Below are 23287 nucleotides of genomic sequence, written 5' to 3' on the forward strand. Positions count from 1 at the left end.
CCCGTCTCCTCTGTACCTTCGGCGGCGTCCTCAACACGCTAAGGAAGCGGAGATGCAGAGGAGAATGACTCTCCCACCATCTGGTCGCCTAACCAGGCAGGGGCAGGACAAAAACTCCACGCCTCACGTTTCCCAACCAATTCTGCTATGCACGGTGCTAGTGACTTAAAGCACTGTCTCTGGTCCCTTCCTTCTTTCACTCAGCAAATAATTTCAGAGATGTGCCAACACGGAGGCACTTGGGGAAAGAAGAGGCAGCTGAGAGACAGGGAAGGAGCCTACCTGGCCAGGACGCAAGGGTTGCACCCAAGTTCCACTTCTGCCAGTTACATACACCCTCTTTCACACGCTCTACGAGCAGCTACCGCCCACTCGCCACGCTATTGGTCAAACTAGCATGAATGATAACCGTTAGGGCCAACGAAGAGAAAGGGGTGGACTTTCTTGCCCAGCTCCTCCCCCTTGGCCCAGTGGCTGTTTTGATTGGCAGATGACTTCGGCTCGGCCCCCGCTTTGAAGGCACCTGTCTGTCTCCCATTAGGTACGCGGCCTCTAACGCCCACACTCCATGCCTTCCTCCGCTTTCCCCACCCACTTCCAGGACCAACCAATTACTTCAAGGCAGAATATGCCCCCGCAACCAATTAAAAAGAGCTCTAAACTTGACGGACGACTTCCCGCCCCTGGACTGTCCTAGCTCCTCCCCGCGACCAATTGTTTTAGGAGAGGGGGGCGGATACATCCAATCAGCACGACACAGGTCTCTTGATTGACGTTCGGGTCCTCGCGCTGGCGTGTTGTGCCCTGAGGCGGGAGGAGGAGGAGGAGCGGGGAGGAAAACCTGAGCCAATCCTAGCAGGCTGCGCGGGAGGCCAATCGAACGCCGCGCCTTGGAGCAATCACCCAATCCGCGAAAGGGGGCAGGGCACATCCCTGCCAGGAACCAATAGAACGCCTCCAAGGGTCAGGAGCGACGTTCAGCGGGAGCAATGACAGGCCTATATTCGGGACTCGGGGGCGGGTCGGCGCCAGAGACGAGAAGAGAGGAGGGGAGGCCTCCTCCGCCGCCGCCATCTTGGACCGGGCCCGGTCAGCTTCCGCGGAGCCATCGGCAGACGCCGCGGCCTCCCTTGATCCCCGACCCCCGTCGTCAGAACAACCCCGGGCCCACTCCCCCAACCCCACTTCCGCTTCGCGCCGCTATCGCGATAGCGCCCGGGCCCGGGGCGCGAGAAAAAGGCGGCGGGCGCTCGCCTCCCCCGCCTGTCGCGATACGCTCCTCAGCGGCGGCGCCAGCTCCTGTGGTGAGAGCGTCAGGCTCGACTGGGCCGGACCCCTTCCCCTCCTCCCCCCGGCGCCATCGGCCGCCCTTCCCGCAGCCTCCCGCCCTGGCGACACCGCCGTCTGTCGCGACATGGCCTCCCCTCGCCTGCCCCCTGCCGCCGCCTCTGCAGCGCGGGGCTCCCGGCGGGGGGCGGCTCCCTCCCTCTCGCCCTCCCGTTCCTCCGCCTTTTTCACGCCCCTCAGCGCCGCCCGGGGGTCCTTCCGCGACCCGGACCCCGGGCCCCGCCCGCCGCCACCTCCCCGCGTGGCATCGCGTCGGGCCCCCCGGTAGGGGTGTGAGGGTGCGAAGCCTCCCGGGCGCGAGGTGCCCGCCCCTCTCCGCGTCGGTATTGGCTCCTGGCTGGAAGGATGGAGGCGCCCCTGGTCCCAGGTGCCCGCCCTCTCGGGGCTCAGGTGCCTGCCCCCCTCGGCCTCGGTCCTTCGCGTTGGGGGGCAGCCTCCGCGCCGGGGCTTCTCTCTCGACGGTGGCGGGGTGGGGGGTGTGCCAACACCCCGGGACGAGGACCTCAGCGGGGTGGGGGAGTCACCCTTCCCAGGACCGAGGCCACCCTCCGCATCCCTCCTCAGTGCTCCCCGGAGCGCAGCCTCCCCTGGATCTCAGGTTCCAGCTGCCCGTCCGTATCGGATGGGAGCCTCTTGGGAGAGGAGTGGAGGAGAAACTCCTCGTTAGTTGGACCCTTTGCCGAAGTTTCCACCTCTGTAGTCTGCAGCTCTTCCCTCTCGTAGCGAGAAGCGCCCTGGGTGGCTCAAGCCTCGCTTCCCGCTGCACCGGGCGCCTGCCTTTTGGGGGGGTCTGGCTTTCCCCCACCTGGGGTACAGGACGGTCCTCAGTGTGGCCCACGTCTGGCCTCAGCTCTCACACTTCTTGGATAGTGCTGTCTGCCCCTGGCTTTGCAGCCTTGAACTCCCCTGCATCCTGACTCTCCGACCTGGGTGTGGGCCTCTCCCGGTGATGTCAGGGCCACTGTGGTCTTGCTGCTGGGGGCTGCTGGGCTCCCCTGGCGCTCAGGTGCCTGGTGAAGGACACTAAGCCCCCACGCTGTCCATGTTAGTGAGCTCCCACTGCGGGCAGCGCCAGCCCCTCTTTCTGAGCAGTCCCTGCCTCTCAGTGCAGGGCGGGCACCCCCCCACCCCAGGTGAGCTCTCCTGCCCTTTTGGTGAGGAGTTTTGATGTCTCCCTTCACCCCTGCCTGTGAGGCTTCTTCTGCCTTCACACCAGTCTCCTCCTTTAGGATGTCATCTCTCCAGGGACCAAGAAGCCCACTGCCCTTGATATTTGCATCAGATCCCACACTGTGGGTTTGTTATCTTCCCATCTACCCTCACACTGGGTGTCAGCAGTTGGAGAACAAGGGTTTCGCTTTCCAGCCCCGCTGCTGGTACTCCATGGGAGTAGGAAGCTTCCTAGACCCGGGTTCCTGTACTGCGAGGTGGGGGCTCTTCCCTCTGGGGCTGTGCCTTCTCTCCAGGGTAAGGACCCTTTCTTGGTGTTGCCTCCCCCAGGGATAAGGTTCTTGCCATCCTTGGTATTGGTACGGCTGCTCTTCTGGATTTGAGGTGTCCACGCCTCTACGTGTGTCCCCACCGTAAGGCTGAGGATCCCTCTCGGATGCAGGTGCCCCCGGCTAATGCTTCCAAAACCCCGTCTTGATTTTTCACTGTATGGGGTAAGGCATAGTTGCCTGGCTGTGTGGATGTAAGATACCTGAGTCTCAAGCGGGAGACTCCACTGTGGACCCCGTCCCTGGGACCAGAGACTTCTCTGGTGTAGACTTTCCAAAGTAGGAGTTTCCAGCCCCCAACCCTTGGCAGGGGCATCTCAGTGGAGATGACTACCTCCACCCCAGGCCCTAACGCATCCTCCTTCTAGAGTCTCAGAGCCTCTGTGTGGCCATGTCAGCAGCCACCCAGGTTAAGGATCACCCTTCAACATCAGTTCCCAGAGCTCCTTGCTGCAGAGGCGGAAGCTCTCCCAGATCAAAGGCGCCTCATGACAAAGACCACTGTGTGGGCACATGACAGCCCCCAAGGTTAAGGACCGCCCAGTGTTAGTTCCCCAGGACTAAGCCTCCTGCCACTCCCTCCTCGAGTCTTTGTGTGGTGGTATCATCTTCCCTGAGGTGAAGTTTGGGGGGTTCTTCTTTACTGGTTTTGGCCCTCATGTAGGTGTGTTGGCTCCTGTGAGGCTGGTGTCCTGCTCACCCCACCCCACCCCTTGTGGGTCCCTGCCCTGTGGGGATGTGTGTTCCTCTTGGGTAAGTCTCCTGGGCCAAGGCTCCCAGATTCCTCAGTGCTCTTGGAGAGCCTTTGCTGCTGGAGCACGGGTTCTTCACGCCTGGGAGCGGACCTGCGATCACCGCCTTCCTTGGAGGATCTTGGTGGACGCCCCGCGGACTGCAGCAAATGGGGCTCTTTCTTCTCTGGCAGCGTCTCAGCTTCGAGACTCAAGCTCCAGCTTCCCTTCTCTCTGGTCCTTTGCCAGGGGGACCAGAGGTACAGACACCCTCATGATATAGGAATTTTCTTGGGGGGAAGGTGTTGTCTCCGCTGTGACTAAGGCTCCAGCCTCTATAGGGGACAAGTACCCTGGGCCTCTGGCACTTGCCCCTTCTCTGTGGAGGAGCTGCCTCCTCGCTGGGTCTCAGCTGTAGCTGACTTCGATGTCACGCTGTTCTGTCTGAAACATCACCTCCCTGGGCTAGGGCTCTTGTTCCCCTCCAGCTGGCTGCTGACCCCTCCAGGACTTCCTTCTCTTGCTGCCACAGGGTGGTCTCCTCTCTGGGGGTGTTCTTCCTCTGTGCTAGGGCACCAGTCCTTTCCGTGTGGAGACGCAGGGAGGGTGTCACCTCCCTAAGGTGTTGATTGCCTTGTTTAGGGGTGAAGACCATGAGACCTCTTCTCTCTCTGGGCTGGAGCACCTGCCCATGACCCTCTGTTGGGTTCTTGGGATGGAAAGAGGGAGCGTACGCTCTCGTTTCACATTCTTGTTCCCCCTATGCAGTAAGAGGCTTTTCTGTGTTGGGGTGTTGGACTTTGGTGAGGATCTCTGCACACCTCAGGGTTGGTGTCCAGGCCCTTGCCTTGTATAAGCTCCCTGGATCAAAGGGACTTGCCCCTCCTCAGTCAGAATCCCCACTGTGGCACTTTCTCCTGGGTCCTTTTGTTGTTGCTTTGCCTTCCTGGAGATTCCCCAGGTGTGGCATGTTAGCTGACTCTGACTCTGAGTGGGGGTGCTGCCTTTTGCTTTAGGTTGGGCCTTTTACTGAGGAGATTTAAGTCCCCTCAAGTGTAAGGTAGCACCCCTACCTATTACCACCCAGAATGGGTCCCGGCAGTGTTGGGAAAGTTCTCTCTGGGGTTAGGGTACCAGCCCTGTCCTTTATGGGCTTCTTGTTCTAAAGCACACCCGTCCTATATGGTTGCTGCTAGTCACATGTGGTGATTAATAACTAGTTAAAAATGAAAAATTCGGTTCCTCCATTACACTTGCCATATTTCAGATGTTCAGTGGCCAACAGATAAGCATAAATAGAGTGTTTCCAGCATTGCAAAGTTCTGTTGGAGAGCACTGTTTGCCAGATGTTCCCTTCCTTGTGGGTGAGGACCCTCTTGGTGTGACTTCCCTCTGTATTGAGGCTCTTAGTCCTCAGTATGGGGCTGTTTCTGTCTTTACAGTAAGTGACTACTCCCGGGTGCCCTGCCCTGCACAAGTAGAGTGGGAGCGGCCCCTGGATCCCAGGGAACTGTGCTTTTCATTACAGGCCCCCTCCCTGGAGGGGAAGAGGGCAATCTCCACTGGTATCTCAGAAGTCTTCTGAGCATAAGCCTCTCTCCCCAGGGCTCCCCGGTCTCGCTGTCAGGCCCTAAGATGTGTCTTCCCTTGGACTCAAGTTCCTTGGAACTCCCTTTTGACCTCAGTCTTCTCTGGGTTCCACGTAATTTCCTTTAAAATAAAGATGCTTCTCTCTTTAAGTTTTGGGTTCCTGCCCTGATGGTGCCTGTTTCCCTGAGTCTAAATTACCAATCCACTTGATATGGGATTCCTTCGTGTGTGCAGATTGGCTCCCCACAGCTGTGGTACCTTTGCACCCTCTTATCTTAGTAAGATTTCTGTCTTCTCCCAGGTCTCTCTTGGGTACTGCCTTCTGCCCCCAAATCTCTAACCCTTCTTGGTGTCAGTTTCTTTGGGTTAGGAGTGTTATTTCCTTTTGGTTTAAGGATCCTGCTCTGGAATAAATTTCTTGGTGGTTTAAGTCCCTTCTACTTGGCATTCAGCCCTGTCTGTCTGAGTGGGTTCAGCTCTTCATAGTTTTCGGCATCTCTGCTCGCCGTCATTTTCCCCCACCCCCAATCTTTCTTCTCTCACCTACAGCTTACACACACACACAACACACACGCACACGCCCTTCTCTGTGAGCTGCCAGTTTCGCTTGTCTGCTGGCTTGTCTGAGGGATGACCTCTTCTAGCCACCTCTGTACCCAGCCCCTCTGAGTAGGAAGTGTGATCTGCAGGGCTAATGCCTTCATCCCAGTCATCAGCTGTGTGCAGCATGACTTTGTCCTGCTCTGAAAAATCTTTTTGAGTGTAATCTGGGGAGAAGGTACTCCATGCTACAGGAATTTTCCACTTCCTGAGTCAGAGGCACACAAAAAAGTATGTAACTTTTCTTGTTTCAACAAACTTATGGGATCCTCTGTTGGCCAGACACTGTGCTGGGCAGTCAAGTGAGCATCAGGAGAACTGGGACTGGTCTCTTGTCAGATAGCAAATGCTTCTTTCCTTTACCAGTCCCACCTACCTAACTATGCTGACTAGGTCCATGTCTCTGGGTTTTTACCAGCCGGAGAATACGTGTTAATTCCTCTCCAATCTCTCCCAGCAGCGTCCGTCTCCAAGAGAGTATGAAGAGAGTGCGTCTGTAGGGCAGGGAAGATGGCGGACAAGCGCAAACTCCAAGGTACTAGACTGACTTCCTGCTGCACCTGTAGCCATGTGCTCCCTCTTCGGAGGACTGCTCTTTAGATACCTGCCGCCTGGGCAGGATTCTCACAGCCTTCTTCCTCCCTGGCCAGGTGAGATTGATCGCTGCCTCAAGAAGGTGTCCGAGGGCGTGGAGCAGTTTGAAGATATTTGGCAGAAGGTACAGGGGCTGAGACCCTAATCATCTGGGAGGGCACAGGAAGAAGGTTCAGGACCTCTGGGTGTTAACCAGGGGGAGGGGCTACATATTGCAGATGCTGAGGACCTAAGAGAATAGGCTCTAAGACTCATTGGGGGTAGGGGTTGGGGGGTCCTCGAGTCCCTAGCATAAGGAAGACTCAGTGGAGTGGGTACTGGGACATCCCCTCCCGCACTGACTTCTGAATTCCCTCCATCCCTCAGCTCCACAATGCAGCCAACGCGAACCAGAAAGAAAAGTATGAGGCTGACCTAAAGAAGGAGATTAAGAAGCTACAAGTGAGGGGGCTGGGGGCCTGGACGCCTGTGTCCTGAGGGTTGAGGGAACTGGGAGAGTGGACTGCTGGGTCCCAGGGAGAAGGAGCTGTGGGTCCCAGTTCCCGGATCCTGAGGTCTGACTTTCTTGCTTTTCCCATCTGCAGCGGCTGAGGGACCAGATCAAGACATGGGTAGCGTCCAACGAGATCAAGGACAAGAGGCAGCTTATAGACAACCGCAAGCTCATTGAGACGGTAGGAGCCTAGAGCCTGAGTCCTAGACAGGTGGGAAGGTCACCAGATTCTTGAGATCTCAAGGGGCGGAGGCAGCACGGCCAGACCCCAGAGTTTTTCAAGAGAAGTAGGGTTTCTGGAGCTAAGGGAAGGAAGAGGCAGCAGACTCAGAGCTCAGAAAGTAGGGTCATGAGGCTCAGGTCTGAGTGTCTGCTGGCCCTTAGTCACCTCCTTTCCCGCCTTTGAGAGCCCCCTGCCAACTACACTCTCTACAGCAAATGGAACGGTTCAAAGTTGTGGAACGAGAGACCAAAACCAAAGCTTACAGTAAGGAGGGCCTGGGCCTGGCCCAGAAGGTAGATCCTGCCCAGAAGGAGAAGGAAGAGGTTGGCCAGTGGCTCACGGTGAGTTGGGGTGGAGAAGAGGAGGTGAACTCTGAGGATCCTGAGCCCTGGGTGTAGGCGGGAACCCTGGCTGATGGCTTTCCTCTTCCTCTCCCTCCCCTAGAATACCATCGACACGCTCAACATGCAGGTGGACCAGTTTGAGAGTGAGGTGGAGTCACTGTCAGTGCAGACACGCAAGAAGAAGGGCGACAAGGATGTGAGTGAGGGAGACCCCACACCTTTGGGATGGGGATGGGCTGGCCAGCAGGAGGCCAGTCATTTAGGCTCCTGGGAGTTGGGGCCTGGATTCCTCAGGCAGACAGGGCCAGCAGCCGGGATTAGGGATTTGAGAGACGGGATTGGGAGGGCTTAGCGGCTGCCTGGGTGGGGCAGGGAGGAGGTCAGACAGAATCTCAGGGTCCCCTGGGTGTCTGGGTAGACAGTGGGGCCTTCGTGAAGAGGAGCGATTTGGGGGAATGTGAATGCAGGTTGAGCTTGAGCCACAGAGTAAGCGTGAGACCTGAAGGACACCCATGGCAAGAGGCCTCCTGGCACCCAGAGGACGCTGGTCCTAACCCATGGCAAGAGGCCTCCTGGCACCCAGAGGACGCTGGTCCTAACCCATGGCAAGAGGCCTCCTGGCATCCAGAGGACGCTGGTCCTAGGGAGAGCACAGTGGGTAGAGACAGGCAGAACATGGAGAAGGCGGAGAACTGGGCCTGAAGGAAGAGAGGAATCTGGGACGAAGCTGGATATTGGGGTCCCAGGTTCTGAAATCTGGGATTGTGGGGTATGAGTTCAAAGGGATACAAACTGTATGGACTTGTTGAAACCAGAAACACAGGGAGGGGAGAGCCGGGTCCTCAGGGAAGCTCTGGGTGGGAAAGGGTCAGGAAGTGGACGATGACAGGGTTGGGTGTCAGATTCTGAGGGGTTTGGGAACCAGGGGCTTTTGGGGAGATGATGGGTCCTTGAACAGAGCAGGGATTTGGAACTGAGACTAAGATGTTAAATGCTAAAGGGGCCTTGAGAGGAGGGCAGGAGCGAGGCTTATGGATCTTCGCTCCCGCTGGGATAAATGGGTGGGGTTGGGGGACCTAGTGATGACAAATACCATCATGATTCTAAACAGCAAGCTCCTCACAAATGGGGGTTATCATTATTACTGCTGGAGCAAGCTGGAGGGTATCCGTATGCCAGAGGCAGTCAGTGGTGGGCAGGCTCAGTTGAGAAATCTGGACTCAGTTGAGAAATCAGGTGAGGTACAGATGAGGCCAAGTCATGGGATGGCACAAGGACCTCTGGGGTTGTTTAGAGGTTTCCAAGGACTCCTGGAGCCAGAAACGTGTGGGAAGAGGAGGGAGCAGAGCAGTGGGATCCCAAGATGTCAAGCCCTGTGGTCCCCACAGGGCTCAGAGGGTGGGTGGACCCCATACTGCCCTACCCCAGAAGGGGCTGGCGTGGAGGCTTTGGGTCTCTACAGGGGTCAGGGACTGAGGACAGGTTCTGTGGGGGCAGGAGGGGCCAAGCAGGTGGTCTGCAGCCCCTGAGCCTGGCCCTGGGCTCGCCAGCAGAAGCAGGACCGGATCGAGGGCTTGAAGCGGCACATCGAGAAGCACCGCTACCACGTGCGCATGCTAGAGACCATCCTGCGCATGCTGGACAATGACTCCATCCTTGTTGATGCCATCCGCAAGATCAAGGATGACGTTGAGTACTATGTCGACTCATCCCAGGACCCCGACTTCGAGGAGAACGAGTTTCTCTACGATGACCTGGACCTCGAGGACATTCGTGAGGCCCTGGGGCTGATCGTGGCACAGGAAGTGAGGGTCCAGAGTGGGCTGTGAGCCAGCTAAGCATGCCCTTCTTCTGCCCCCACAGCACAGGCGCTGGTCGCCACCTCCCCCCCCAGCCACAGCCACATGGAGGATGAGATCTTCAACCAGTCCAGCAGCACACCCACCTCGACCACCTCCAGCTCTCCCATCCCGCCCAGCCCAGCCAACTGTACCACGGTGAGGCCCCACGGGGCACGAGTACCTTGTGTTTCCAGCAGGGCTGGACTCGAGGAGGCAAATCTGGGTCACTCCAAAGTGGCTAGGGGAGAGTAATTGAGGAAACACAGATCTAGGTATCCAGGGTCTAGGCTCTTGGAGCACACCCTAAGATCCTACATCTGGGTCCCTAAAGAACATAAAGAGTAATAGGGTGTATCCTGGGCCAGTTTAGGTCCTGGATCTGGGAGATGGGAGGGGCCGGTGCCTGGGCTGCCTGAGGAGGCTGGGTAGCTGGCCACCTTGGGCAGGGATCCAAGGGTTGGATTCCCTGTGGAGAGCAGGTTCCCAGATCCTTAAGAGGCTGGTGGGTCAGTGCTGGCTCCCAGAAAACAAGAACATTGGAGAGCCTGAATTTAGGTGGTTTCTCCAGGCAGATTAAGGACAGCTGTTTGACCAGCTCTGGGGCTGCAGTGGCAGTCAGTTGGGCCCAGGGCCCGGGACATTCAGAGATTGGCGGTTCTCTGTCAGACCCCCAGAGGTCACACAGGTTTCTGTTCTGCCTCCCCTACCTCAGGAAAACTCTGAAGATGATAAGAAGAGGGGACGTTCCACAGACAGTGAAGTCAGCCAGGTGGGTGTGAGTCTGGAATGGATGGGCATGTTGGGCAATATCCCAAAGGCACATTGAGACCTGAGTGCTGGCCACTGTGCTGGGCTGGTGGACACAGGTGGGTCAGAAATCAGTGCTGCCCTGAGGGCAGGTGGGCAGGGCAAGTGGACAGGTGACTGGTGCTGTGGTCAAGGGGGTGGCACAGGTCACCCCCAGCCTGGCCAGGCAGTCAGGAGATGCTGCTGCGGAGTGCCCTGGGCTTGAGAGTCAGGTGAGTTTGCCTGGCAGGGAGAGGCGGCAGCCAGTAACAAGGGGAAGTTGTGACAGAAAGCCTGGAAGTGTGGAGAGATGGCTGGCCTGGTGTGCAGGGCCAGGGCTCCAACTGTGAGCACAGGGACTGGGACTGTCAGGCTGAGGGGCTCAGGCTTTGTGGACCTGAGTGGCCTCCAGAGCCAAACAAGCCTAGGAAGTGATGGGGCTTTGCTGTGCTGATAACACACACTTCAAGTTTCTGAGAGGAGACGGTGGTGGGCGGTGCTTCTCCAACTCCTTTAACATCGCCCAGGACAGGAGCCTGCTTTCGGAAATGCTGCTACAGAAGAATGTTAGGCAGGAGCAGCGTGGGCCTGAGGCCCCTCTGTGGGCTAACGGGATGGATGGTTTCGAGGGGACACCCTGAGTGGGCACTTAGGGGGCTGGCGTGGAGACTAAGACGACCCGCGGGTAGTAGGGAGGGCGGGCGGCAGGGCCAGGAGGCGATGAGGAGAGACACTGAGGCAGATACTCCAGGGGCCAGGCTGGGCTCTTCCACCTTCCCAGGCTCCCACTGCCAAGCAGCGATCCCAGGAGAGAAGTGGTTAGTCAGTCCTGTTGGGCGCTTGGTAAGCGCAGGGAGCCTGTGGGGTGGCTGGAAAGAGGTGCAGGAGGTGGTTAGGCTCGGCAGCCTGAGTGCTGTCGGCAGCTGCCTGCAGTGGGGATACCATGAGCACGTTTACCCTCCCACCACTTTCTGGAGTGCTGGTAACTTACAGCCCTGTGAGTAGTTTCTGTGACCCTTCAGGTGACGTTCAGAATTACTATCCAATTTCTAGCTGTTTTTCCTTCTACTCTTGGACATTAAGCTGCTTCAGCTAATCTCATATTGAGGACATTTAGGTGTTTCCCACTAGTCCCCTGGCTTCCAACAGATGGATCTTCTCTGGCTGACAACCTAAGTTGTGGTCAGATCCCTGTGGGGGTGTCCGTGGGGCGGTGTCCAGGCAGGACTTGGGAAGCTGGGCAGGCTGGAAATCAGTGTGAGTGTTTTAAGCATGAAGGTGACTGAAGCCATGAGGGTGAGTAAGGTCACCCAGGTTCCCAGGAGGGCGGGAGCAGTTGGGGGCAGCAAGGCCAGAGAGGAGGCTGCTGGGACGAAAATGGAGCCTGAGGTCGGGGTGGTGAGGGAGACCAGCTGGCCCACTGGGTCCTGATCCTCTGCTCTCTCCCACCCGCAGTCTCCAGCCAAAAACGGCTCCAAGCCTGTCCACAGCAACCAGCACCCTCAGTCCCCAGCTGTGCCGCCCACCTACCCCTCCGGCCCCCCGCCTGCTGCCTCTGCCTTGAGCACCACTCCTGGCAACAACGGGGTCCCCGCCCCAGCAGCACCCCCAAGTGCCCTGGGTCCCAAGGCCAGTCCAGCTCCCAGCCACAACTCGGGCACCCCTGCCCCCTATGCCCAGGCTGTGGCCCCATCGGCTACCAGTGGGCCCAGCACGACCCAGCCCCGGCCCCCCAGCGCCCAGCCTGGCGGAGGCGGCGGCGGCGGAGGTGGAGGGAGCGGCAGCAATAGTAACAGCAGTGCCGGTGGAGGGGCTGGCAAGCAGAATGGCGCCACCAGTGAGTGGGGAGGCAGCGGGGTGGGCATGGGCGGGGCTGGGCAGCCGCCGGCAGCCCTTCCCATTTTATTCTTTGTTCCCAGGTTACAGCTCAGTTGTGGCAGACAGCCCGGCAGAGGTGGCTTTGAGCAGCAGTGGGGGCAACAATGCCAGCAGCCAGGCCCTGGGCCCCCCTTCCGGCCCCCACAACCCACCTCCCAGCACCTCGTGAGTGTCTCGGCCATCAGCAGGGTTGGGATGGCGGCCTTTCGGCACAGAGAGGCGCTGGTGCCTCACCCCTGCATCAGTGGGTTCTGGGCCCCCCGCCCTTGCTGCTGGGAATGTCCGAGCACTGTCCTCCACCTCTGTCGGGTGTTAACACCCCCACTTCTTTCCAGCACGGAAACTACATCAGCCTCCCTGCTTTGCCCTTCAGAACATTCTAAAATATGTTCTCATCTAAGTGGAAGTTTTCTCAAGAACCCCATACCCTTTCTTCCCCATTTCTGTTACCTGCCCAAGGCTACTTGATTGCCACTGGAGGGTCACTGTTCCACTTTTCAAAGTGAATTGTCTCGAAGTCCTCGTTCCTCTGCAGCCACTCCTCCAAATCTTAGCTCAGACCATTCCCCTGTGTCCGCCCGTTTCCCGAAGACTGCCCCAAGAAAGATCAGTGTGCACAAAGGAAAGGCCTGCTTCCTGGTCCCCTCACCCCAGCTCCAGCTGGCCTGCCCAAGAGGGAATGGGCCCTGCGTCCACCTGCCCAAGGCAGCTGGTTTTGATCAGCCTGTGGCCTGGTGGAGCACCCGAGAATCCTCACTCCCACCCCCGCAGCTCTGCTCTGCTGATGGGAAACCATTCCAAAGATTGGGTTCTGCCTTTGTTTGCCCAGAGCCACTTTCTCCCATCTGTCTACCCTCAGCCGCCCCTCTCAGATCCCATCTGATGTGTGCAGTCTCCCCTCTCTCCAGCCAGGCCTCTCTGCCCATCCCACCCTCAGGGGCCCTCCTCTCAACCCCTCTCTTCCATGCTCTCCAGGAAGGAACCCAGTGCGGCAGCCCCAACAGGGGCTGGGGGCGTGGCCCCAGGCTCAGGGAACAACTCAGGGGGACCCAGCCTCCTGGTGCCACTGCCTGTGAATCCTCCCAGCTCCCCAACGCCCAGCTTCAGTGATGCCAAGGCAGCCGGTGCCCTACTCAATGGGCCTCCACAGTTCAGCACCGCCCCGGAAATCAAGGTGGGCTCCTTGGACATCCCCCGAGCCTCTGTGTCCTGACTCTGCTGTTCCTTTCCTCCAGGTCTCTAGCTGCGCCCCTTGCCCCAACCCCCTTTCTGGATCTCTCTCTCTCTAGCTTTCTGTCCCCTTCTCACACTTGCTCGTTCTCCAGGTCTTTCTGTACCACCCTTCCCGTGACCTTGATCTCTGGGGCTCTCATACCTCCCCTCTTGTTCCCTCCAAAGCTCTGTTTCTCTGGGTCTCTTTTCCTTTCTCTTGGTTATACTTGTTGCTTGCTCTCTCTGGGTCTCCATCTTCATCCCCACCCAGGCCCTCAGTTTCTGTCCCCATTTGTCCTCACAAGGCATACCAGTCTCTCTAGTTCACATGATCCATTACCTAGCTCACTACCCTCCTTTTCCTAGCTAAGAAACCATTTCAGTCAAGAAGACACTTGTTGAAGTCCACTGGGGGCCACGCTTTGTGTTGGGTGAATGCAGCCTGGTTCCTCCCTTTAGGAAGCTTCCCTGCTGGGGCAGCTGCAGGGAAGGTTGCTGTGGACCCACTGAGGGGCATCTGAGCTGACCTGGGAGACAGGCCCAGGAGGGCTCTGAGAGGTGGTGATGTTTAAGCTGAGACCTGGACCAGGCAGGGGGGCTAACAGCTGCAGGAAGGGCTTCAGGAGGTGCTTTAGGAGGAGCATGCATCTTTAGGAAGGCTGGGCAGGATGCAGCAGAGAGGAGAGAGGTGTCCACTCTGCAAGAGGCAGTGCCACCAGCTGCAGGGCTGAGATAGTGGGTGTAGCAGGACAGGACAGGGGGTCCTGATCATCCAGGCTCAGGAGCTGGGGCTTGGCTTGTGAGCCAGTATCTTGTAGCGCAGCTTCCACGGGGAGGCAGCGTGTGCGCCCAGGCTGTCCGGGTCCAAGTCTTGGCATTGTCCTTTCTGTGCCTTCCCTTCATAAGGGAAATGGCAATAATCACAATTATACCTACCATATAGGTTTATTTGGAAGACTAAATCATTCTTACGAAGCTATTGGAACAGTTTCTGACCCAACAGAAGCATTAATTTTTTTTTTCTTTTTTTTTTTTTTTGAGATGGAGTCTTGCTCTGTCACCGAGGCTGGAGTGCAGTGGTGCCATCTGGCTCACTGCAAGCTCTGCCTCCCAGGTTCAAGTGATTCTCCTGCCTCAGCCTACTGAGTAGCTGGGACTACAGATGCCTGCCACCACGCCCAGCTAATTTTTGTATTTTTAGTAGAGATGGGGTTTCACCATGTTGGTCAGGCGGGTCTCGAACTCCTAACCTCAGGTGATCTGCCCGCCTCGGCCTCCCGAAGTGCTGGGATTACAGGTGTGAGCCACCGTGCCTGGCCCAAATTTTAGAAGTATGGTGGACAAGATATTTATAGTGCATGCATTTTTCTGGAAAAAGGGGAAACAGCAGCTTTGAGATTTTCAAAAGGGGTCCATACCTTTTAACATCACCACCAACAAAAAGGAATTGCTGGGGTGGGTGGTCGGGAACCGTGGCAAGGTTTGGAGTAGAGAAGGAACAACATGACTTCATTGGAAAGGTCCCCCGGGGCTGGTGAGGACAGGATAGAGGGAGGGTGGTCTGGGTAGGAGAGGACAGGCTTGGGCTGCGTGGGGCATGGTGGCGTGACAGGGAAAGGAGCCATCCAAGGTGGGTTAGAAGCAGGACGGATAGCCGGGCGCGGTGGCTCACACCTGTGATCCTAGCTCTTAGGGAGGCAGAGGCAGGAGGATAACTTGAGCCCAGGAGTTTGAGACCTGCCTGGGCGATACAGCAAAACAGGATGGATAAGCCTTGGCAACTGATGCATTGTGGAGTCCCGCACAGGGCTGGGGTTAGGGACAGCTGCACGTGGCCGGAGGAGATGGAGGAACCAGCCCTGACTTTGGGGAACAGAAGCCTGCTGTAACCTTTGTAATAGGAAACGAGGCTGTGGCTACAGGTCTGGAGACCCAGCCTACCTGTCGCCAGCAAGGAGACTGAAGTCTAGCAGGGCTGGGCTCACCCTGATCGCAGTCACCCCATGCCAGTCAGAGGCAGACAGCTGAGCATGTAGACTCCTGCCTCCTTCAAGACAGGCGGGAGCTCTCCCAGCATGTAGGTGTCCCTAGTGAAGCAGCGTGTACTATTGGCACATCCTTTGACAAAAATGGTAGCGCACTGTGCATAATTCTGCAGGTTGGCGTTTACTTCTGTAGTATGTCACGAACTTGTGTTTTGAAAATCTCCGTGCAGTATTCCACGGTGCAGAGTCCCACTTACTAGATGTTCCTCTGCTGATGAATGTGTCAGTCGTTTCCAGTTGTTTCCCTACAGTTTGATACTTTTACCTGTCATGGGTAGATCATGAGGAGTGGCTCATTGGCCCTCCACAGCCCCCAAGCAGGGCAGGCGAGCACATCTGGGACCTGTGTCAGGCTGCACTTGCTGCTGCAGCCCAAGTGCTCAGGCCAGGCCTCTCGTTTCCTCCCCAGGCCCCTGAGCCTCTGAGCTCCTTGAAGTCCATGGCGGAACGGGCAGCCATCAGCTCTGGCATTGAGGACCCTGTGCCAACGCTGCACCTGACTGAGCGAGGTGAGGAACCCAGGATGGTGGGGAAGCAGTGGGCCAAAGAGGAGGGGCTGGCCCCTGACCCATCCTCACCACTGAGGGGCCGGACCCCCACCTCTCCCCACAGACATCATCCTGAGCAGCACATCAGCACCTCCGGCCTCAGCTCAGCCACCCCTGCAGCTGTCAGAGGTGAACATACCGCTGTCGCTGGGTGTCTGTCCGCTGGGCCCTGTGCCCCTCACCAAGGAGCAGCTCTACCAGCAGGCCATGGAAGAGGCCGCCTGGCACCACATGCCCCACCCCTCTGACTCTGAGCGTATCCGGTGAGGGTCCCAGGGAAGGGGGGTGGGCTGGGGCTCGAGTCTTAGCAAGGAGGCAGTGGCTAAACCTGTGAGGCTGTGGGTAGAGCGCCAGGCCCCTGACTCGGGCTCTCCACTGAAGGTCAGCACCGCCCTGGGTCTTTCTGTACCACCTCCCCTGTGGGGATGCAGTTCTGAGCACCCTTTTGGTCAGGGCAAGACTAGCAGGCAGCTGGCACTGACCTTCCTGTTGCTCCCACAGGCAGTACCTCCCCCGGAACCCCTGTCCGACGCCCCCCTACCACCACCAGATGCCACCCCCACACTCGGACACTGTGGAGTTCTACCAGCGCCTGTCGACCGAGACACTCTTCTTCATCTTCTACTATCTGGAGGTACAGCAGGGCCCCCGGGGCAGCCTCGGGCCCCCCGGCTTCGCCGCCACCGCCGCCGTCCCCCCTCGGGCTGGAGGGGTGAGGTGGGTGCCCCACTGCGGCCACTGGGACCGCACCCCCTCCCTATTCCCAGTCCTGGGCCCCCCCCCCCCCCGCCAATTCAACCTGTCCCTGTCCCCGCTTCCAGCCCAAAGGTGTTAGAACTGCTCGGGTTGAGAGCGAGGCCAGTCCACTGTGGCTCACCCCAGCCCTTCTTCCAATAGCTTACTGGCTAACCCATGGGGTCCCCCCACAGCCCTGCTCCAGCAGCCCCTCAGTCTAGGCCGACCCCACTCCACTCGTCGGCCATTCTCAGGCCTCCCTGGAGGCCACTGGGGAACTGTCCAACCTCCTCCCAACCCCAGTGAGTCATGAGTGACCTCCACCCTCATCCCCGCTTGGGAAATTTTCTAAATTGCCTCCTCTCTCAGCTCTCATCACACATTAGTTTTTCTTCCTTCTCAAAGCTTCTCTGAAAGCAATTTTCACCTCCTGTCTCATTTTCCTTCTCCTGACCAGCATTGGTATGTTCTGTGCCCCCAGCCCCATCTCCACGAGGATTGTCCAGCCCAACTGTGGTCTGTGGCGGGGGCCGGGGTTCAGCCCTGATGTCCTGCCCCGTCCCCCTGGCTCCCCACCCAGTTTGGGGGCCCCCTGATCCCCCTCTCCACTGTTCCTCCCCCAGGGCACTAAGGCACAGTACCTGGCAGCCAAGGCCCTAAAGAAGCAGTCGTGGCGATTCCACACCAAGTACATGATGTGGTTCCAGAGGCACGAGGAGCCCAAGACCATCACTGACGAGTTTGAGCAGGTGAGGGCCCCGCCCCCTCTCTTCCCGCTGCTAGGGTTGGGGTAGAGTCCCCAGGCTCCAGGCAGCCCCTGCTGGCCTCTGCGCCCTCGCCTCCACCTTTCAGCCGGCGCAGTCCCTCAGCCTGACCACGTTCTCCTCCCTCGGGCTGTCTGCTCAGCCTGGAACACTGCCCTCTCATCCTCCACTTGGCCAGCTCCTAGGCCTCCTGTGGGTCTTAGCCCAAATGTCCCTTCCTCAGACACCTTCCTGGCGCCACCCAGCCCGGTGCCTCCCCCTTGCAGTGCTGGGCACACTCGCTTGGGTGTGGGATTTTCCCGGTATGTCTCCCTGTACCAGGCTGTGGGCTCTGCTGCCCAGGGACCTTGATGGCCCCCCTTTCACCTCCAGGTCCCAGCACCCAGCAGGGCAGGGGCTCAGTGGGGAAGCTATTTTTTTTAATGGGCTTCTCAAGTTTTAATACTGGGAAATTCCTGCTTCTTGCAAACACTCTGGAGCCAGCCTACCTGGGTTTGAGCCCAGTCTAGCTGGGTGACTCTGGGCAAGTCACTCGAACCTGTGTGTCTCAATTTCCTTATCTGTAAAAATGGGGGGAAGAAGACCTACCTAATGCAGTTGTTATGAAGATTAAATGAGTTAATAACGTGTAAGTACTTAATGGTGACTGCTACATAGTCAGTGTCATGGATTTTTTTTTTTTTCCAAATTACTTTCAGTGTGTTCTACAGTGACTTTTTTTTCCCACCAAATACTTCCCTGAAGCCGAGCCCCTTCATGGGGATGAAGTATTACAAGGTCCTTGTCCTCAGAGAACTCAGTTCCCTCTCCTAGTTTTCCCAGGTTGCCATCTTTGATGCATTTAAAACATTCATTCAGGACCTAGCTCCTCTCCCACTGTGTCCTCAGACATTAACTACAGACTTCCTGTCCTTTCCTGGTTTGCCCCAAAACCATCCTCCAAGTTAGTACATTTCAGGCCATCCAGTCATTCAGAAATTCCCACACCACTGCCGTCACCAATAAAATGTCCCTGCAGAGTGCTTGGATTTAGACTCTGAGCCTGTTCCATTCTCTAGAACAAGGGTGACCGTACCCACTGCCTCGAGGTCTTTGTGAAGATTAAATGCTAGGCTATGCATCCTGTACTCACACGTGAGAGGTGCTCAAAAGCCGCAGCCCTCGAGAAAACGAAGGCTGTGCACTCATGCCTGGTGCTGGTGCTGGGGCCCCGCTCTGGCAGCTGGCTTCGGTGGAACCTCTGCGGCCCCCTCCGTTTCCTCCTCGCTGAAGTGGCATAACATTTCCTACCCAAGAAGAACCCTGTGAGGGTGCAGTGTGTGTGCGCGTGCAGGGCAGTTGGCCCGGCGCCTGACACACCTACAGCCCTAAGAACTGTCCCCTTTGGCTGTCGGTCCGGCCCAGATCCCAGACCACCTCCTCGTCCACTCACTGACCGCCTTCTCCCCCGGCCAGGGCACCTACATCTACTTTGACTACGAGAAGTGGGGCCAGCGGAAGAAGGAAGGCTTCACCTTTGAGTACCGCTACCTGGAGGACCGGGACCTCCAGTGACACCGGCCCCTCCCTCTACCCACCCCCTTCCCCCGCATGCTGATCCCCCTGCCCAGGCGAGGGCCCTGCCCTGGAAGACTGGAGGGAGGCCCCAGGCCAGGGGCACCCCCTCTCCCAGGAAGCAGGGAGGGGCCGGGAGGTTTTCCTCTCAGCCCCACCCTGGGGGCCCGGGGGCGAGGGCTGCCCCTCCTCCCCTCCCCAGTGAGGGACATTTTTTGGTAAACCTATTTTCATTTTGGAAAATATTTATGAATAAATAGTTTTATATGACGGCTGGCAGCAGCGGCCTCTCCTGTACCCCCCTCAGGAGTCAATGAGCAAAGTGAGGGTCCTGCTGGCGGGGGCGCCGGGCCAGCTGGGGGTTGAACTGGGAGTTGTACCGCCGCCTCCGGTCATCTGTCTCTTCTTCCGGCTGAGCCTCCTGTAGTGCCCGGCCTTGGACCCGGGCCAGCAGGGCCTCTGCCCGAGCCCTCTCAGCTGCTTCCCTCCGAAGACGTTCAGCTCGAAGCTGGTCCAGGGATGGAGGCCTGCGGGGAGAGGAGTGAGGTCAGAAAGCTGGTAGCTCCTAGGAGGCCATTCCCCCAACCTCTCCCATAGAGGGAGCTGCTGCCTGGAAGCCCTGCTGCGTCCAGTACGCCCCAGCCTCAGCTCTCAGGTCTTCTGCAAGAAGCCACTTGGTGCTGGGGCACCATGGGCACGTCTCTGGCCTTCCCTTCTGTGGACTTTGGTCCTCCCCAGTCTTTAAAATCTGATGCTCCTCCAGGTCAAGAAAGCACAATGAGCAGCCCCCTGGCCCTCTCTGGGCCTCAGTTTCCCTTTCTAGAGAAAAGAGTACAGGCAGTGTACCCCCTCTAGACCAGGGGTATGGAGACAAGCCTGCTTTTACTGTCTTAACCCAGCAGCTCTCAAACTGTTTGGTCTCAGGACCCCTTTATACTCTTTAAAACTGAGGACCCTAAGAGCTTTTGTTTAAATAGATTCTACCTGTTAATATACTGTAAATCAGAAGTGAAAACTAAGAAAGTTTGGACACAAGCATCTGTGCCATCAGCCATCAGAACGAGGGTGTCTTCTCGTCACACAGCCTCTGGAAACCTGCACTATGTGCCTGAGAATGCGAGTGAAAAAGGCCAACAGTGTCAGGAAAATAGGCTTGATACCACGGCACCCCGGGAAAGGGTGGCAGGACCCCTGGGGCTTCCTGGACCACATGTTGAGAACCACTTCACCCAGCCAGCCCTTCACCGAGTCCCTGGTTGTCCTGACCAGAGACCCTGCAGTGCCCATGCTGGGCTGCTGCCAAGCCCTGAAAGTCTGGGCCCTGGTCTGCCGAGGAGGGTCTTCCTTCTTACTCCTTGGGTCGCAGCTTCTCAGACCCCTCCTTCTTTTCCTTTCTGCTGCAATTGCCTTCACCGCTGTGCCGTCTCTTCTTCCCCAGATGCTTCTGCATCTCCCGAAGAGGGTCCAGACGGCTCTTGATCTTCTCATCTGGGGCTGGGCCAGGAGGGGGCCCCCCTCGCTCTGGGGGTAGCTGGTACCAAGGGGGTTGAGTCTGTGCCTCCGCTGCACTCTGGCCCAGGTATGTCAGGATGCCCAGAGCTTTCTCTTGCCTCTCCTGAGGGGGCCAGGAAATACAAGAGATGGGATATAATCTTTCAAGGTGTCAGGTGTGTCTCCCTGACATAGGAATCTAAGCAAACAGGTACCTAAGGCTTGTCATGAACCAGTTGTACCAGGTGCTGGGGATGGAAGACACCAACAGAGGCCAAGTTCCCCCTGGGGGGACAGTGGCAGGTAACAGCAGGGGAAGGAGGGGACAAGTGGAGCCACTTGAGTGTTCAGAGGCAGGCATCTTTGCAGAGAGACTTGAAGAGAAGCCTGAAGGGATCAAGCAAAGCAGAGGAGCCATGGGTGGGGTCAACAAGTCCAGAGACAGCAGGTGAGTGACAAGAGCTCATGTACCTGTTTTTTTTTGAGATGCAGTCTCGCTCTGTTGCCCAGGCTCGAGTGTAGTGGCACCATCTCGGCTCACTGCAACCTCTGCCTCCCAGGTTCAAGCAATCCTCCTGCCTCAGCCCCCCTAGTAGCTGGGATTACAGGCACGCACCACCATGCCCGGCTAATTTTTGTATTTTTAGTACAGACGGGGTTTTGCCATGTTTGGCCAGGCTGGTCTTGAACTCCTGACCTCAGGTGATCCATCCACCTTGGCCTCCCAATGTGCTGGGATTACAGGTGTGAGCCACCATGCACGACCAGACATACTTTTTACACTTGATCTTAGCCAAAAGGCAAGAGGCGAATGATTCGCCTTTTTTTTTTTTTTTCTTTTTTTTTTTGAGATGGGGTCTCGCTCTGTCACCCGGGCTGGAGTGCAGTGGCGCAATCTCAGCTCACTGCAACTTCCACCTCCCAGGTCAAGCGATTCTCCTGCTTCAGCCTTCAAGTAGCTGGATTACAGGCGTGCACCACCACACTTGGCTTATTTTTTTGTATTCTTAGAGATACCATGTTGACCAGGCTGGTCTTGAACTCCTGACCTCAGGTGATCCACCTGCCTCAGCCTCCCAAAGTGCTGGGATTACAGGCATGAGCCACAGCTGGCTGATTTACATTTTTAAAAGCCTATCAAGGTTTCAGACCCCTCCAGTTTTGAGAACTGAGCAGTTTGCCTGGCAGCTGGGGACCTCTAGCATCTACCTCCAAGCCCTGTGGGTGCCCAGATGGCAACACTTCTTAAGTGTCATGCTTTGGTATGGTTCTAAATTCTGTGTGTTCGTTCTCGTTTGACCTTGATCACAAGCAGTGGCTAAAGTGCCCTCTCCCCCCAACTCGATTCATGGCTCCTCTAATGAAGTGGGTGAGGCCAGCTTACTTTCTCCTGTCGCTTTTCTTCCTCGTACTCTTTATTGCCTCTGATCACTCCTTTCCCTTCCTCCAGCAGCTCCCGAAACAGGTCCACAGGGCCAGAACTTGGGGCTCCCGCCTCTGCTGCTTCAAGCTCAGGCAGTGAGTTCTGATGTCTGGCTTTCTTTCGTAGGAATTCTGTACGGGCCTGGGGAGAAAGTTATAGGCAGGGCATTCAGAACCTAGAGGTGATTCAAGAACTGTGAGTCTGGTGCCCACCACAGAAAATGGCAGTCCAGGGTGCTGGGGTTATAAGAAAGGGAGCACTAGACGCTTAAAAGAGGCACCTGTCCTAGCTGGGGGTGAGGGTAGGCAGATGAGGCAACGCCTGGGTTTTGTAAACTGCCTTTCAAATCGTAAACCACGGGTCATCAAGGATGGCTGGAAGGAGGTCCCTGGCCTAAACCAAAGGGGTTCCTAACCTCAAGTGAGACAATTAAAACAGCCATAAAGGTAGACCAAACTGCATTAGGCCAGACGATCTGAATTCTAGCCATGGCTCCAAGTCACTACCCCAAGTCGACTGCTGAAGCCCTGTCCCCCGCCTTCAGGACGCAGATTTCAAACAGCGCTCAGCAGCCTACTGAGATTCTAAAAACCCAGACTACCTCCCACCCACTGTGGAGGATCAGACTAGCTAAGGAACTGAAAGTTGGGTGTACACCAAACAGATTTAAGGAGCCATACAGAAAGCCCGTGTTTGTGTGTATGTGTCTAGGGGGCGGTGCAGGAAAGGGCTCGCCCGATGGCGTGGAGCCTGGCTGTCCCCCTCTCCTTAAATGTGCCTTCCCCTCACTGAAGCCATCTCACTCCGTGCAACGGAGATGACAGTGCCCCTCTAAGAACGAACAGTGCCTCCTGGGGATTCCGCAAGTCAGGCGCTCTGCATGTAGTTAGCATACAATAGGTGCTCAATAAATAAACTGCGCAGGCAAACTAAAAAGTGATCCGAATTTCCTTGAACTGTCCAAGCGCTCATGTATTCATTAAATGTTTTTAAGCTGCTCTTTTGTGCTAGACACTGTTCCAGCCATGTGAAATACATCAGTGGGGGGAAACTAAGACGAAGGCGAGATCAAGGGAGGTTTCGTGGAAGTGGCCACAAGGTTTGCAGAGCAACGTCCTCGAAAACGGGATCGGCGCCTGGTCCCGAATTTCACACGGGGCACACTGAGCCTGCGCAACGCTTCCGCTTCCGGCCCCCAACCGCGGCGCGTGCGCGCTGGGCTCCGGCGGTCAGCCCGGCCGGCCTCCGAGCTTACCTCTTGCTGAGCCAGCAGCGCCCTCCGCTCACGCTCCTTCTCCTCCTCCCGGGCCTGGGCCTCGTCACGCCGCACGCGGGCGACATTGTCCTTGTTCCGGACGTGCCAGCTCTTCTTGGGCAAGATATTCATGGCGTCGTAGCTGTCCAGGGACTGGCACGCCCGCCTCTTTGCACTTCCGATTGGCGAGAGGATGCCCCCCTTCCTCTTGTCCCTACTTCGACCGCAGATTGGTTCCGAATTAGTTGGTACGGCCCCCTGGCCTGTAACGACAGGTGATTGGCTGAGACGTCCTTTTCACAGCGAATGTTAGGCGTTCGGCTCGTGGTATCCC

General features: G+C 57.3%; 2 protein-coding genes across 17 annotated transcripts; one reads left to right on the top strand and one right to left on the bottom strand.

Annotated features, from left to right (window-relative positions):
• Positions 1 to 1063: 1063 nt before the first annotated feature.
• CNOT3 (CCR4-NOT transcription complex subunit 3) lies at positions 1064 to 19054 on the top strand. Of its 13 annotated transcripts, none has more exons than XR_012427965.1 (18): positions 1064 to 1304; positions 6225 to 6302; positions 6418 to 6485; positions 6728 to 6802; positions 6946 to 7035; positions 7290 to 7418; positions 7522 to 7617; positions 8975 to 9194; positions 9285 to 9418; positions 9975 to 10031; positions 11504 to 11885; positions 11968 to 12091; positions 12902 to 13100; positions 15593 to 15692; positions 15796 to 15994; positions 16233 to 16448; positions 17090 to 17215; positions 18686 to 19054. XR_012427965.1 is itself a non-coding variant. In XM_074024639.1 (18 exons), exons 2-18 carry the CDS (start codon positions 6278 to 6280, stop codon positions 18782 to 18784), a joined length of 2259 nt encoding a protein of 752 aa, XP_073880740.1. In that variant the 5' UTR covers positions 1064 to 1737; positions 6228 to 6277; the 3' UTR covers positions 18785 to 19054. The 13 variants fall into 13 exon arrangements, 10 of the variants coding, with proteins under 10 accessions (XP_073880740.1, XP_073880742.1, XP_005590340.2 ...); XR_006694517.2 differs by having other exon boundaries at positions 6228 to 6302; positions 8972 to 9194; XR_010583459.1 differs by having other exon boundaries at positions 6228 to 6302.
• On the bottom strand, positions 18995 to 23108 carry LENG1 (leukocyte receptor cluster member 1). 4 transcript variants are annotated; one of them, XM_074024674.1, is made up of 5 exons: positions 22954 to 23108; positions 21660 to 21839; positions 20747 to 20903; positions 20137 to 20399; positions 19084 to 19311 (listed from the first exon to the last, which is right to left on the bottom strand). In XM_074024674.1, the coding sequence occupies exons 3-5, from the start codon at positions 20804 to 20806 to the stop codon at positions 19095 to 19097; spliced, it is 540 nt and encodes a 179-aa protein (XP_073880775.1). In that variant the 5' UTR covers positions 20807 to 20903; positions 21660 to 21839; positions 22954 to 23108; the 3' UTR covers positions 19084 to 19094. The 4 variants fall into 4 exon arrangements, 3 of the variants coding, with proteins under 3 accessions (XP_005590336.3, XP_073880775.1, XP_073880776.1); XM_005590279.5 differs by lacking the exon at positions 20747 to 20903 and having other exon boundaries at positions 18995 to 19311; XR_012427985.1 differs by lacking the exon at positions 20747 to 20903 and having other exon boundaries at positions 19018 to 19311; positions 19769 to 20399.
• Positions 23109 to 23287: the final 179 nt, after the last annotated feature.

The sequence above is a fragment of the Macaca fascicularis genome, chromosome 19 (genome assembly GCF_037993035.2).
Source record: "Macaca fascicularis isolate 582-1 chromosome 19, T2T-MFA8v1.1".
NCBI lineage: Eukaryota > Metazoa > Chordata > Mammalia > Primates > Cercopithecidae > Macaca > Macaca fascicularis.